General features: G+C 43.8%; 1 protein-coding gene across 5 annotated transcripts in view; it reads left to right on the plus strand.

Moving 5' to 3' along the window:
* Positions 1 to 2055: 2055 nt before the first annotated feature.
* rasgrf2a (Ras protein-specific guanine nucleotide-releasing factor 2a) overlaps positions 2056 to 16622 on the plus strand; it is a 31741-nt gene continuing 17174 nt past the window's right edge. For all 5 annotated transcript variants that reach the window (XM_042081378.1, XM_042081380.1, XM_042081381.1 and 2 more), the window contains exons 1-10: positions 2056 to 2726; positions 9326 to 9435; positions 10935 to 11082; positions 11476 to 11565; positions 12538 to 12791; positions 13432 to 13511; positions 14004 to 14197; positions 14888 to 14997; positions 15717 to 15835; positions 16310 to 16470. In XM_042081378.1, coding sequence (XP_041937312.1) covers positions 2451 to 2726; positions 9326 to 9435; positions 10935 to 11082; positions 11476 to 11565; positions 12538 to 12791; positions 13432 to 13511; positions 14004 to 14197; positions 14888 to 14997; positions 15717 to 15835; positions 16310 to 16470 — 1542 coding nt within the window. In that variant the 5' untranslated portion in view covers positions 2056 to 2450. The remainder of the gene's footprint in view (positions 2727 to 9325; positions 9436 to 10934; positions 11083 to 11475; positions 11566 to 12537; positions 12792 to 13431; positions 13512 to 14003; positions 14198 to 14887; positions 14998 to 15716; positions 15836 to 16309; positions 16471 to 16622) is intronic.

Consider the following 16622-nt stretch of genomic DNA (forward strand, 5'->3'; position numbering starts at 1 on the left):
CTGTAATAATTTCAGACCATACATCTGTCCTCATCTTGCCTAGCCCCAGAGAGGGCATTTGACGTTGTCCATTTGTCTTTGTTTAGCCGATCACGTTGTCCTACGGGCAGTTATATTGTAAGCCGCCCTTTTTATTCTGGCCTTTGCAGACCTTTGAGTGGTTGATTTCACAGTGGAAGATTTCACAGGCCTGTGTGGACTGTGTGGTAATCAGTACTACATGAACCAAAAGTGAATCTGCATTGACCTGGTTACTAACTAAGTTTATTATTCCTAAATATATCATCCGTGTGTGCCATGCATAACCGACTGGTCATGAAAACACTTCCCACTGAACCGGTAGCCTCAATAAGTAATGATGGCATTGACATCTTGACTTCTTGATGAGTTACATAAAAATGGCAAGTTGTAAGTTCTTTCACTTACATCAACAGAAAAGCCTTGAAATGTTCGACATAGACCCCCATCAGCCAAGGGCTCTATGTGATTCTATGTACAGTGAATGACCTCAAAGGAACCATTTGTTCAAAGAATGCAACCTCAAGACAAGGCAGTGGCTGAACTTCTGTACGGTGTGTTGTGGTCTGTTGGCGGAGGCCTCCCAGTGTCGGGGCAGTTGTGGGAGCTGTGTGGGTGGACCGCTCCATGCCTGCTCTATGTACAGCAAAGCACAGGCAGGGTGTGGGAGGACGGAGCTAGCCCAGCATCCTGCTGGAGGGAACCGATTTAGCGGTGTAGTATTTATACCATCCATATCCCAGTGTTACCTTGCACAATGTAATGCTGAGTATCACACTAAAAAGGCTATCTATTGTGTTCACATCATGTATTGTCTGGGTTGTTCTAAACACCACAGGGACCAGTTAGGGATGAGGGGCCAAACTGATGGAGATAGTGTTTAGGCCTACTATGTATCTCCTGTGTGTGCTGGGCACATGGAGGCCAAACTGATGGAGATAGTGTTTACAATGGGCACATGGAGGCCAAACTGATGGAGATCGTGTTTACTATGTATCTCCTGTGTGTGCTCGGCACATGGAGGGCATGCGTGTTCTTGATAAGAGCGGGAGGCCCCCTAATCCCGGTTTCTCTTTCCCAGAATGCTTAGAGAGAAGGGAGGCTTGTGGGAATAACACCACACCACTTTTATTGAGAGTTGCTAAGATAGTCAGGGAAAATCCACTTCGTTATAAAAAAGATCAACATTATCATGGGTGATTACTGGAGGCTTGTCAACAACAACAAACATGTTTTTATCAGCAGGAAAACCCACAGGCTTACACACATGCAAGCAAACACGTGCACACTCATGCACAACAGCTGCATTGTTTTGAATGGTCATCAACACATAAACCCCTAAAGTACTCTCACTGAACATGTAAAATCCTTTAAGTGTTGTGAATATGTTTATAGAAACAATTATTTAATGCCTCATCTAACTATTCTGCATAAAATTGACCAAAACTTCATAAGTGTTTAAGGGTATGTTTACTTTATAGGTTGATTATCTCTGCTATTCTCATTCACTACAATGCAATGGGTTTCCTTTCACTTTGCACTAATAATTGACCAGCGTGCGCTCACAAGCGGTCCACTTTGTTTTAGTGAAATGAACTTTGTAGCCACGAGGGGGCGAATATTATGATTGGCGGGACAGTGATTGAAGAAGGCAGGCTTCACATGTAATTATGCACGTTATTGTCCTGGTTACTCGTTATAACAATGTGTGATGCTGCAGAAAGAGTTCATTAACAGTTTGACCTAAAACGCAAATTTTTCTTTGGTGCCATTACCAACTTATGTTAATGGGTTAATATCTTCTCTCAATATTATTACCCCCTTCAGTTTTTAGGGCAATTTTCGTCGTAGGCCTAGTTTAAATTACTGATTCAAATGTAGCAAATCTCAGACCTAAATTGACAGAAGTAGCCCAGGCCTGCGTATAACATTTTATGCAGAGGCAACTACCCTAGTCCTATGCTACAGCTCCGTCTATTCGCGCGCTAATAGCACGGAGTTGAGTGCCACGGCTTTATCAGACAGAGAGGAGCGACCTGCTGTCTCTTTAAGTTGGTGTCAAAGCCGATTACGAGGGATCTCGGTCGTGATTCCGTCTGTTCACTAGATCTATTTTTGTTTTACGTCGCTGCGTGCGTTTTTATTTTAAAATCGTATACATGTCTATTTTATCCATATACTTTTATAGCCAGGTTCTTTAACTAAAATAAGTAATTTGTTTGATCTTGTGCTGTCAACATCCCAGTCGTTTGACTATTCTGCGTGGGGTTGATGCGATAGACAACGCGCCAGGCACGTCAACTTTCCTCTGTGCGTCTTAGCTAAGACAGGATTACCGTCGGGTAAACAACGATTTCAAACTTTTTTCCAAACTATTGAACGACTGAAGACTATGTGGTCATGCGAAACGGTGTGACTTGCACAGACGGAAAATGCAGAAAAGTGTTCGTTACAATGAGGGGCACGCTCTGTATCTCTCCGTGATCGCGCGTAAAGAGGGCACCAAACGTGGCTACTTGAGCAAGAAGACAACGGAAAACAGCCGATGGAATGAAAAGTACTTTGCACTCTACCAAAACGTTCTGTTTTACTTCGAGAATGACCAGAGCACGCGGCCGCTGGGCATCTATCTGCTCGAGGGCTGTTCATGTGAGAGGTCACCAGCGCCAAAAATCTCCTCTGTCAGCAAAGATGCACCAGACAAGCAGGTATGCCAAATGTTCATGTGATCTTCATTGAGAGTGTGTTGACTATGCTGTGGTTACTATACTCTAAAGTACTATATTAGTCAGTCAATCAGTTGATGTGATAACGCCGCCTGTGCTGAGCGGACCGAGAAGTTGATGTGGATTACATAAGTTACTTACACAGTGTACGGGGGCATGTAGGATGGTGGTAACTGTGGTTACTATGGTTAACTTTAAGGTACATGACATGACTACATGCATACTATGATGTCTGATTTCTCTGGCCGATAGTCCTGGATCCTTTGGCAACTGTTCTGCATTGCTCTGCCTACTTTCTAGTTCCTCTTCTGTCATTTCCTCGCTGTGCTCAGAGCAACCATGCTCCATGCTCTCTTCACCTCCATCATCATCAGTCACATCTTCTCTATCATCTTTCTCCACATGAAGGACACATTTGATATTTGCCTCTGGTATACATGTAGCCTAATGTGATAAAACACACTAAGATAACCTTTCAGTCAAAATGGCTAAACATGCTTTATTTGCTGTCTGTTGCTACTTCACTCTCTGATGTGACAGGTTCTAAAACAGGGCCATGTGTTTCACAATCTGATACAGCTATAATGTTGACATGAAATGTAGTCTAATGCTACCTATGACAGCCTATTATTGCTAATTATATTGTATAGCTATCATTGCCTATTCATTTAAAATTAATCATGTTTCAAATTAGGCCACTATTATAATGGTGAATTGTATATGCAAACAGCATAGTGTACAGTTTATTTATTTAGCCTTTACCTCAGATTACATGTATAACCAAGGAATCATTTGAAAGTATATTTTCTGTTATTCCAATGGGTTGTCTCAGTAGGTTTTTAGCACTAACAATCACAGAGATATTCAAGCAGTTAAGCACCATGGATCTCGTGTTTGTGCTCACCTTTCTTTGGAAATAATTATTTTAACATTAGTTTCCCCTCATTTTGATTTATCTCCTTCTCTTTCCTTTCTGTGGCCTGGTTTATCTTTTTTGGAGAAAGACATATAGCTGCAACAGAATTCTGGGTTGTGTCCATTCTACAGTAACTCCTATCATTGGGAGAACAGCACAGCTGCAGACTCACACATTACCTCTGTTTGTGGAAATAGAGATAATCTCTCAGCTCACACTCTAGCTTGCTCTTGATTACAACATTTAGTCTGCACATCATGCCTGAGCTATCTCTACGATATAGAGGCATGAACTTCACTCATAGAAGTGTGTGAGCTCACAGAAGTATGTACCACACACTTTTTGACAACGAGAGGTCAGTCACAAGATCGATGGATCTCGACTGGGTGGATGGATGCATTTGATCCTCCTCAGTGAAGGTCCCTCAGAGGACCATGATGGCACACTCAGTTCGTTCAGACGAGAGAAAGCGTCGGAGCGTCAAAGCGTCAGCATCAAAGCGCTTGGTCGGCCTGTGTGATGAATGGCATGAATATGGCTTTGATTTGCCCTCTTTTCTTAGGCAATCAACCCCCCCCCCCCCCCCCCAGAAACCAGGGTTGGCATCACCCACGTCAAACCCCAAAATGATCAGTCAGAGGCCATTGTGCTCCTCCTGCAAGTGTTTTATTTAATGTTTAATGTTTTATTTAATGTTTTGTGAAGTGTGTGTGTGTGTGTCTCTTCCCATATCTTTTTGCTTTCCTCTTTTCAAATCTCCTGTCTGTCTTCTCTTCTTCTGGGCGCTTCTCTCCTATTTCCTGGTTCCTTCTCCTCTCCTTCTCCTCTCATCTCCTCTCATCTCTTCTCATCCCCTCCTCTCATCTCCTTCTCCTCTCCTCTCCTCTCCTCTCATCTGTTCTCCTCTCCTCTCTCGTCTTGTCTCCTCTCGTCTCCTCTCCTCCTCTCATCTCCTCTCCTCTCCTCTCCTCTCCTCCTCTCGTCTCCTCTCCTCTCCCTGCAGTGCTGCCCTCATCCAGCCTCTCCTCTCCTCTCCTCTCCTCTCCTCTCCTCTCCTCTCCTCTTTCTGGCGTCTCCTTTTCCCTTCTTCACTCTTTTCTTAGTTCACTCTTCTATGTTCTTCTTTCCCCTCTCCCACTGCGCTCCTATATCCTCTGTATTTTATGCTGCCGTGTGCATCTCTGCCCTCCATCTCTGGAGAGCAAGTAAGTTTCTTTGTGGCCCACTTGACTGTGCGCCTCTCCCCCTCTTGCTCTCCTCTGCACACACCGAGGTAGCGCCACTATGGCTCCCCCTCTGCCGTGGCCTCATGGGTGGGTGGGGGTGGAGGGTGACCGTGCACCTCTCCAAATGCGTCCCCCTGAAAGATCAGAATGCAAATTTGCCATACTCCAGAGAGCAGCCCACAGGCTGGGGTGGGGGGGGGGTGGGGGGGTTGTTCGTGTTGCCATGGAAACGGGGTTTGATGTGATTGAAGTGGCAGAATGTTGTCATGCACGTGGCGGTGCACAGAATGTTGGGCTAATGTACAGTACAGGGCATTGTGCCCAATCCTATCACTGTGCCAAGTCTAGGCTGATGACTCCCCACACGGACAATGAATTGAGATGTAGCCAGGAGAGAGAGAGAGTGGGGTGGGGAGAGGTGATTTTTGAATACACAGTATTTATGGTATGGTTTTTATTGTGACCTTTTAACATTAACATTTGGTCAACAAGGAGAATATGTAATCCTATGTTAGCAGCGCCAAAAGATCAAGCTTCAATTCCCAGAATTCAGTTTGTTCATATAGTTCTATATGTGATGGGACTCCAGTGTAAATTACATACAGGCGTGAGAGTTTCTCTCTTCAAGAAACTAGAGATTTGGCCACTGCCTACACACTAAAAATTAATGCTTAGACCAAAGCCTCAAAACCTAAAGTTGTAGTGACCACACTACAGTGTAGCCATACAGTAAACACACTTTCTGCTTTGCACTTTGTTTGCAATTCTGCAACACACTCACTTACTGCAAAACACTACACACGTTTTATTACATTGGACACTTTGTTCAAAAATGAAATCTTGTGTAGGATAGCAGATCTATTCAAAGTATAAAACACATCTGGTAATTGGTAACACCCACACACATCAAAATAAGTACAAAAGCTCCCGCACACTGTCTTCCTTTGCAATTGAGGTTTTTACTGTAATTTGCAACGTTGGGTCAGATGACCATGGTGACCTTGTGGTCCTTCTCTGACACACCCGTCCCAAGGAGGTGTGCAAAAGTGCTCAACGTTTTCAGTACCCACACACATACCTGGAAACACTTACAGAGAAAACGGAACCCCAGTCAGTCTGAGACTTAGCACTAAGAAATAGACTTCAGGTAAGCCATTGTGTACCTGTTCAATTGTGTACTCTTACTCTTTAGGACCCGTGTACAGTTTTGTACTTGCCCCTTTACTCTCCATTTCTAAAACCTATCGAATAATTATTTTCTGTGTGCCAATGAAAAGTATATGATCACCAACCACATGCCTGCATGCCTCTTCTGCAAGCAATAAAAGGGGCATGCAGAGACATTGAGGTGAGGTCAGGTCAATGGAAGGGGCATGCAGAGACATTGAGGTGGGGTCAGGTCAATGGAAGAGGCATGCAGAGACATTGAGGTGAGGTCAGGCCAAGGTTGGATATGAAACACGAGGAGATAATTTCCCCATTTCTTAGCCCACAAGGATATTGTTTGATGTAGATGAGGGTACTATGTGACCAGATCCCAATTGAAGGCAGGATCTATAGCCCTGGAAGGAGAGGTGCAAACGCACACCAAATATGAGGTGCAGGCAACTAGGAATAAAACTTAACCAATAAAGTGGAAGGAGAGAGATGCCGCACACTCCGACTTTATTGAGGCGATAACGTTTCGGACAGTCTGGCCTTCTTCAGATATGCCCCCCTATCTATTGTACAATTACATTTTTGTGGAGTTATTTTTTGTTTCAGTTTTGTTTACTGCATTTCTTACTTCCAGTAACTATATGCATGTGACAATAAACATCCTTGTATCCTTGTATCCTTGTTTTGTTTACAGTACAGTAACAGTACTGTATGATTACTGCAATATGGAAAAATGCAGAAAATTATATATATTATATTATATATTGTATATATTTATTGTATATATATATATTGTCTATATTATATATTGTTGCAATCGTAAATAAACAACTGTAAGCTGATTACTGGAGCATTTCTACACTTGAGTTTCACAAGACTTATACAGATAACAAAATCACAGTGTTTATAAAGCACATCAGTGACTAATTCAAATGGTGCATATGTGTATCAATTTGTTGCAATAATTACATTTTTAGAAAGGATTGTTAAGTTTGGATTGCAGTGTTTCATTTTGGCATAGATGTGAGTTGTTTATCTCCAAGTGCTATGTCTTGTCTTGTGTGTAGTTTTGACACAATGAGCCAATTTCTGCAGAAAGTGTGTAAGCTGTAGGCAAAACTTGTATTTACCTTTTTTTTTGATGAAGAGCAATCCACTTTACCAAGTGGGGTATCGCAGAAAATTCTGTGAAAATGTTATGATATTTTAAGATATACTCAATCTCCAGTAGGGGATATTTGTGTGTGCTCTATACTAGAAGCATGTCTCTCTTTCACTGTGTATACAGTTCATTAAACTTCATGGACACAGTAAAAGAGAAAAAGGGGAGAGAGAGAGAGAGAGGCAGAGGCAGAAAGGGAGAGAGTGTGAGTGTTGCACAATGCTGTTCCGCATGGCTAAGAATAGCAGCCCTTCTGGTAGGTAGCTGCCCCTGGACATCATCATTTGAATAAAAAGTCTACAATACCTCACTATAGCAAGGTGCATGGATATGTATCGTGTGTGTGCGTGCGTGTGTGTATGTGTGTGTGTGTGTGTGTGTGTATGTGTGTGTGTCTGTCTGTGTGCATGGATGTGTGTGTGTGTGTGTGTGTATGTATGTGCTTGGATGTGTGTGTGTGTGTGTGTGTGCAGTAATATGCATGTGCACATGAGGACACAAAGTTTGGTTTGATTTGTGTACGTGTCTGTGTGTGAGACTGATTTGACCAGTGTTTATGTTTGCATTTAGAGTCCATCAACATGGGGGGAAATATCAGCAACCATTCTGCTGCTCTGGGTGAATAAATGTTGATGTGGACGTCCGAGAAAAAGAGATTGTGGGCTGTGTGTGTGTGTGTGTGTGTGTGTGTGTGTGTGTCTGGGGGAGGTGGGGGGTAGTCCGGCTGTTATCCTTCCAGCTTACCAAGGGCCACAGGCTGGAGAGAGACTACATTAGAGGCGGCGAGGTGGTTATGTAAGCACACACACACACACTGACACACACACAAACACACCAGCAGGAGAACACAAACGAAGTCCTTAAGCCGACCTCTCTAAGCACACACGCACACTCCCGTGTCACACACACACACACACACACACAGTATTTCATTATTACAGACTGGAAATCAAAATATCACACACAGTGTACATTGTGTTTGCACAACACAGAAAAATTCAGAATGAACTCCAGAATTTCCTGCTCTTGCCCCGAAACCGCTGCCATCATCATAATGGCAGTCCTAGTTAATGCTATCTCCACTGTGTGCCCTACTTAAATATTGTGTGACATTTAGGGGGAGATTTGTTTTCACGACCCATGTTTTGTGAGCAAAATAGTTAGGTCTCCTAAGCCTGTATTGTATCCATGTTTTTCCATGTTTATCCGTGTCTTTCTGACGGTTCCCTGGAACACATCAATATTTCAGTGGCCCTGGGAGGCTTTCATGTAGCAACCTCCCTAGTGGCCGCTCAACAGGCAGGAATAGAGGCTCTGCAAACACATAAGTGTGAACACTGTGTGTGTGTGTGTGTGTGTGTGTGTGTGTGTGTTCTAAATGAGGAGGACTAGCATGTAACCTTTGTTTTGTATGGTGACAATTCAGCCTCATAGGCTTTCTATGTGTGTATCACGACATGAAACCTGAACTTGAAACTGTGGAAATGATTTGTAATTTTGTACAATAATTTTCACAAATTTTCAGTACTACAAACATGCCCCACACTCACAAATCAATTCTCCATACAGATCTACCCTACAGCTAGAAATCATCCTACAGTTACAAATATCTTACAATTACAAATATATTTCAGTTACAAATCAATGCTACACATACAAATCTATCCCAAGGTTACAAATATTTTGTGGCTGGTATGAATACTTTTGAGATACCTTCAACACTTCTTTATTGGATAGCCAATGGCGATGCTCAGATTCGACACTTCTTTATTGGATAGCCAATGGCGATGCTCAGATTTGACAGGAATTTAATGTCACTATCCAATCACAGAGCCGTTGTTGTGGACGACCAAACAGCCAAAAGGGAGAACAAAGTTTGCTTTCCACTGACTTTGTATTGCGTGGGTGTCTCCTTGTCATTTTTTACTTCAAAGAGAAAAAAAATGCCTGAAAGCTGCCTTGTGACATGATGCAATACGACGAAGTTAAGAAAGCCAGATTAAAGTTTTTTACAAGTTAGTGTCATCATCTTTTTCTCTCTCCCTCCCTCTCTCACTCTCTCACTCACTCTTTTTGCTCTCGTTCTGTCTCTTTTTCTCTACCTGAATGTCTCTCTCAGCAACACTACTTCCTGGTCGTCTTCGGCCATGACGGTCAGAAACCCCTGGAGCTGCGGACTGAGGAGGAGGTGGACTGTAATGAGTGGGTGGATGTCATCCAGCAAGCCAGGTAACTCAGTACACACTTACCCCAATGAGTTTAATTAGAGATAGAAATCAATTAGTTACCACAAAAAGACAAAAGCCCTTAGTAGCCGTTAAAGCACAACATTGCATATACGCAAGATATCATGTTGGCATCTGTCCGTCTCGGCAGATGATGGGCTTTCTGCACCATAGTCTGTTGTTTAGTATGTCGTTTGATCCTTGATCAGCAGTAATAAAGTAAAGCAGTATTAAAGAATATGTGAATTTTCTGTAGAATTAAGAATATGAGGCTTAATTTAGGGACAGTTTGCCCTTCTACTGTACCTCTGGCAAGTGGTCAGATGGAGTTCCACACAGCACAGCTCTTATAGTTGCACACAGACAACGGCATCATCAAAGTATTAATGACTATAGGGATTTTGTGTGTTTGTGAGGATTTGAGTGTGTATTTTCCAGTGACGTGTGTGTGTGTGTGTGCTTGCATGCGTGCGTGCGTGCGTGCGTGCGTGTGTGTATATATGCGTAGAGGAAAGTGAGTATAGTTGACAGATGTCTTGCTGTTTAGAGGGCGCACTCAAAGACTGAATTGACTGTTGGGTGATCCACACAAATCCCCATGTTTCTCCCCACTCTCCTCCCAGGGTCAACTGCGGGTCACTATCTGGTCTGCAGTTAGGCCTGCATTTAAAGGGGTTGCATCACAGTGCAATGACCCATTTGGTCTGACCTTCCATAGGGCCTTAAATCTTTGCAGTGGTGGGTTCTGGGTTATGCTGTTTTTTTTTTTTTCTTTCCCTCTTTTTGTTTTTTCGCTGAGACAGGCTGAATTCAGAAGGGTAACTACTCTCCCATGAATTACCTTGCGTTTGTTTAATCAGTCGTGTGCTCTCTCGCTCTCTCTCTCTCTCTCTCTCTCTCTCTCTCTCTCTCTCGCTAGAGCACATTTGCGCATCGCACATTCGCACGGGCAGCTGCACAATCCCGCCCTCGCCGAGCTCACCGCGCCTCCCTTGGCCTCCAAACGCAGTCGGCGAGCGTTTGAGAAATCACAAAAGCTGCTCGCAATTCTTACACCCTCACACCACATCTGTGCCTCCAGAATGTCTGAGAATGCCTGTAAAAAGGATTGCAGCGCAGTAGCACAATAAAATGGGTGTAGTTTTTCATTGGTTAGCTCTTTTAGACAGATGCTGCTGTACATTTATTGATTCAATTTGAAATGTTTGTACTCTGCGCTGTCCAAAGCTGTGACCACGTTTTCTGTTAGGATTTCATCCAATTTGTTAGTGACCTTGAATTTCCCCTTGGGGATCAATAAATAAAGTATCTATCTATCTATCTATCTATCTATCTATCTATCTATCTATCCATCCATCCATCCATGTATCCATCCATCCCTGTCCACATGATTTAAACCTCTGGAGTGTTGCCTGATGCAGAAGAGAGAGAAGGCAAAAAGCCATAAACGCCTCAACCATGTTTGTCTCTTGCCTCCGTCCTTTGCGATGATGTCATCTGCAGCTACTCTGACATCATCATCGAGCGCGAGGTGCTCATGCAGAAGTACATCCACCTGGTGCAGATCATGGAGACGGAGAAGGTGGCGGCCAATCAGCTGAGGACGCAGCTCGAGGACCAGGACACCGAGATCGAGCGCCTCAAGTCAGAGGTCAGCATCGACTCTGCTCTCAGCAAACTAACACGCTTTGATTCATTGATTACAGTTTTTCTCAGTCGCTTTGGTGCTTTTCTCAAATCAGAATGAAAATTCTCATAACTATTAGTTCAACCTCCACAACATTTAGTAATTTGTGCACATAATAGTAGTCATTTTCCATTGAGCATTTAAAAAAAAAAAGTCTTAACATCATATAATGGAATATAATATGTGTGTAGATCATGTACCACTTTCACTGGCATTATTACATCAGTGACATCTTGATTGTTATTATTATTATGTTTTATTTACAGTATTATGTAGAATTACAGTGTAATGACTAAAAATGGATGGTAAATATTGTTTTATTTTTCTTGCCATTCACCTGTCTTGTGTCTTTTTTAGATTTTGGTTCTAAATAAAGCCAGAGAACTGATGCTCCCCTTCCAAACCAGTCAGGAGGAGGAAGATCCCGACATCAAAAAAATCAAGAAGGTACTTATCATGGAAGCAAACTCACACTTGGACAGACAGAATTATGCTTTGGGTTACAGTAAACAGTATATTGCGGCTAATATAGTGATTGCTTGTTTAGAATGCATTTGGAACAGAGATGAAAGAATAAAGGGCTAACAATGAGATAACAGAGCAAAGCTGCACGCCATGATCCCAGCTAAGAGTTTCGTACCTCACCACCTCACATTACTCACTGCAGTATCATCAAAGACTATCTTAGTGCTTGTGTGCGTGTGTGCGTGTGTGCGTGTGTGTGTGTGTGTGTGTGTGTGTGTGTGTGTGTGTGTGTACATTGGTACGTACTGATATGCATGTGTGTGTGTAGCTGCTTTCAGAAACGTCCTCCGCAGTATATGTGGAGCTTTGTCAAATGGAGGTCTGACCCTTTAGTTGATTCAGATATGATGCTAACACGCTGACAATGACATTATGCGGTCATATGTGTGAACGACACCGACGCATATAAACAGAATCTCCGTGTGGTTGAACAGGTTGAATGTGGTTGAACACGCACATGAACAGAATCTCTGCATGTTCTTCGATTCGTTCAGACACGAGCTCATTTACATAATGTCTGTCGGAAATACTAGGAGGGGAGTAGTGTAACAGCCGGCTAAGTTCGGAATTCCAAATGGCCGGTTATGTTGTTAAGATATTATGGCCCAACCGCTTGACATCCGCAAAACATGCAGACTAACACGTAGGTCTGAAAGCAGCTTGTGTGTGTGTGTGTGTGTGTGTGTGTGTGTGTGTGTGTGTGTGTGTGTGTGTGTGTGAGTGTACATTGGTGCGTAATATCTACTGATATGCATGTGTGTGTGTGTGTGTGTGTGTGTGTGTGTGTGTGTGTGTGTGAGTGTACATTGGTGCGTAATATCTACTGATATGCATGTGTGTGTGTGTGTGTGTGTGTGTGTGTGTGTGTGTGTGTGTGTGTGTGTTATGTTCCAGGTGCAGAGCTTCATGCGTGGCTGGCTGTGTCGGCGGAAGTGGAAGATCATCGTGCAGGACTACATAGCCTCACCGCACGCCGAGAGCATGCGCAAGCGCAACCAGATCGTCTTCAACATGGTGGAGGCCGAGACCGAGTACGTGCTGCAGCTCTCCATCCTGGTCAACTGCTTCCTGCGGCCGCTGCGCATGGCAGCCAGCTCCAAGAAACCGCCCATCAGCCATGACGATGTCAGCAGCATCTTCCTCAACAGGTCTCTCTCTCTCTATCTCTCCCCCTCTCTCTCTCTCCATCTCTCCCCCTCTCTCTCTCTATCTCTCCCCCTCTCTCTCTCTCTCTCTCTCTATCTCTGCCCCTCTCTCTCTCTCTATCTCTGCCCCCCTCTCTCTCTCTATCTCTCCCCCCCCTCTCTCTCTCTCTCTCTCTCTCTCTATCTCTCCCCCTCTCTCTCTCTCTCTCTCTATCTCTGCCCCTCTCTCTCTCTCTATCTCTCCCCCTCTCTCTCTCTCTCTCTATCTCTGCCCCCCTCTCTCTCTCTTTCTCTATCTCTCTCTCCTGTGTGTGTGTGTATATACTGTGTACTTGTTGGGTTATTGTTTTTGTGTGTGTGCATGCGTAAGAGTTGTGTACCTCACCACCTTACATTACTCACTGCAGTATCATCAAAGCCTATTTTAGTGCTTGTGTATTTGTCTATGTATAGCATATACACTACAGTATGTGCGTGCATGTGTGTGTACGTGCGTGCGCGCGCGCGCGCGTGTGTGTGTGTGCGCACCCTTGAAAGCATATGTGGTTTCACACCTGGGCCCTGAGCATCTCTACCTTTCATCATGAAAAAAACATGTGAGAGCTGTGACGTGACGTGACGTGTGACGTGGGATCTCTTGCAGTGAAACCATCATGTTCCTGCATGAGATATTCCACCAAGGCCTCAAAGCCCGCATTGCCAATTGGCCAACACTAGTGTTGGGTAAGTGGAATTCCAGCATTTGTGAATTAAAAAAAAAAAACAGAAGTTTAATATGCAAAAGACATAGAATTTGAAACAGACAATGTAGTATGTTTGAAAAAGTATGAAAAAGGTTGAATGTTGATTGGACACTTAAAAGATATTAAACCAGCTTTGAGCTATACTTCCATATTAATGCAGTACATATACCAGGAGAATAGACTCGCATTTGAGACTGGGACATAAAAGATCAGATTCTTGTAGATTGGATCGTGTCCACTCTAGAAATGCACAGAGTTTAATAGCAAATTTGTTGAACATTTGTCAAAAGATCATATCTCACATCCACTAGCAAAGTGTATTTCTGGACTCCACATCCACAAGCAAAGTGTATTTCTGGACCCCACATCCACTAGCAAAGTGTATTTCTGGACCCCACATCCACTAGCAAAGTGTATTTCTGGAGCCCACATCCACTAGCAAAATGTATTTCTGGACCCCTCTTCTCTGCAGCTGACCTGTTCGACATCCTGCTGCCCATGCTGAACATCTACCAGGAGTTTGTGCGTAACCACCAGTACAGCCTGCAGGTGCTGGCCAACTGCAAGCAGAACCGCGACTTCGATAAGCTGCTCAAACAGTACGAGGCAAACGCCGCGTGCGAGGGCCGCATGCTGGAGACCTTCCTCACCTACCCCATGTTCCAGGTAAACCCCCTGACCTCTGACCTCTGACCCCTGACCATCCATTCTCTCTCTTTCCATTCTCTGTGACACATCCCAAGGGTTAGTCCTAGTCCAGCTGGATTTGTTCTGTCGGCTTGGGTCAGTTGTACGTTTTTGTGAGGAAGGAACGTTTTTTTGGACCTTCACATAAAGGCTATTTAAACTGAAACCACTTCTTAATGTAGATGCTGGGTAAAATGGCAGCTACAGGACAAATGCTTAGTCCCATCTGACATTCAGTTCTCCAGTCCAAATGTCATTGGGATGACTCAGCAGGATAGCATTTAAATGGTTACTAAGTAAGACAAGGAACAATTTATCTTTAATTGTGAGTTGTGACCACAATGGCCTTATAAAAACCACTAATCCAAGCTTCCCCATATCCTTCTTTCTTCCTCTTCTTTTCATCTTATTTTTGTCCTCTCTCTCCCGTTCTCTCTCTCTCTCTCTCTCTCTCTCATTCTCTCTCTCTCTCTTCTCTCTCTCTCTCTCTCTCTCTCTCTCTTTCTCTCGTTCTCTCTCTCTCTCTTTCTCTCGTTCTCTCTCTCTCTCTTTCTCCCGTTCTCTCTCTCTTTCTCTCTCTCTCTCTCTCTCTCTCTCTTTCTCTCTCTCTCTCTCTCTCTCGTTCTCTCTCTCTCTTTCTCTCTCTCTCTCTCTCTCTCTCTCTCTCAGATACCTCGCTACATTATCACTCTGCATGAGTTGCTGGCCCACACGCCTCATGAGCATGTTGAGAGGAAAAGTCTGGAGTTTGCCAAGTCCAAGCTGGAGGAACTGTCCAAGTGAGTCTGCCCTGTGATGCACAGCCAAGCCGAGCGCTGCACATACCGCCGTACTGGACCTACGCAGTAGTCTGAGAAATTAGCATTTTCCCACAGACTCAAAATGTGATGGTAGAGCAACAAGCTTGGATTGGGGAGGTTGTTTTTTGGGAGGCCGCTGGGTACCCATGCATTATTTAGTTACCAAGAGCTTTATTCAGTTCACATTTTACTTAACTTACTTAAGTAGGGCACTGAGACCTATTTTGTGCATGTAAAAAGCCTTAACGTTAAACCTATCCTTAGCTTCTCAGAGTAAACTGCAGATGCAGTTCCCATCTTTTGATCCCCCCAATCTTGAGATTCTTTAAAGTGTATACTTTGGGCATACATGCTATTGATACAGACACTAGTAGCACAGTTGTCTAAAACAAATAAATGTTATTCATATGGATCCATAGACACATTTCCATGCAGATGTTGATATACCTGGTCTGTACACCTGAATGATGTCCATGTGTAAGAAAACCTGGTATTTTTTAAAAGGTATTTAACATACTGTACTGTATACTTAAATGTATCGCATAAGTATCTTGAACTCGTTGAGACTTCCATAGGTCTCATATACACCATCCTAAGTCATAATCTGTACAAAACATGAAGACCTTTACCCCTCAAATATGAAGTAAGTCCTTCGAGAGATGGACAATGAAGTTGTGGCTCCCTGTCTGTGCTCTCAGGATGATGCACGATGAGGTCAGCGAGACGGAGAACATCCGTAAGAACCTGGCCATCGAGAGGATGATTGTGGAGGGCTGTGACATCCTGCTGGACACCAGCCAGACGTTTGTGCGCCAGGGTGAGCCCAGCTGACCCCTCGGGACTGAACCACTTAGACTGAACTGAAACCGAAAAGGGATTCGATTTTACATTAGTGAACTGGTTCTTACTGTCGTGTATTACTGACCATAACAAATTTGATATCTTGATATCTTTTTTTTCCATTTATTTAATAATAATAATACACTTATTTTTATACCACATTTCTAGACACTCAAATAGGCTTTACAGTTTTACAAACAAACAGACAAGGTACATAGACAAGGTTACATAAACAGAGAGAAGAAAGCACACAGGTGCATGGACAAACCAGAAGAGATTCTTTGCCCTCCCTCCATGAGCCCTTAAAATTCTCTAATTGTATTTCTTTCTATCCTCTCTCTCTCCCTTCCTCTCTCTCTCTCTCTCCCTCCCTCTCTGTCTCTCTCTCTCTCTCTCGCGCTCCTTTTGATGTTTGCGCTGATTCATCTCTCCTCCGTACTGTATGCTCCAGGTTCTCTGATCCAGCTGCCGTCTGCGGAGAAGGGGAAGCTGGGCAAGGCGTGGCTGGGCTCGCTCTCCCTGCGTAAGGAGGGCGAGCGCCAGTGCTTCCTCTTCACCAAGCACTTCCTCATCTGCACGCGCACCTCCGGTGGCAAGCTGCACTTGCTCAAGGTGAGTCCAGATCCATGGGCAGATAGAGAGCCAGGTGACACTCACACCTGAGCCGACTCCCAATGTTGCAGCAATAAAGCCTTGTGTATCAGTAAAACAAAGCTTTTCCCCAGCTATGCATACTGGAAGTACACTGGATTATAACTTCAGTA

The sequence above is a fragment of the Alosa sapidissima genome, chromosome 23 (assembly GCF_018492685.1).
Source record: "Alosa sapidissima isolate fAloSap1 chromosome 23, fAloSap1.pri, whole genome shotgun sequence".
Lineage (NCBI taxonomy): Eukaryota > Metazoa > Chordata > Actinopteri > Clupeiformes > Clupeidae > Alosa > Alosa sapidissima.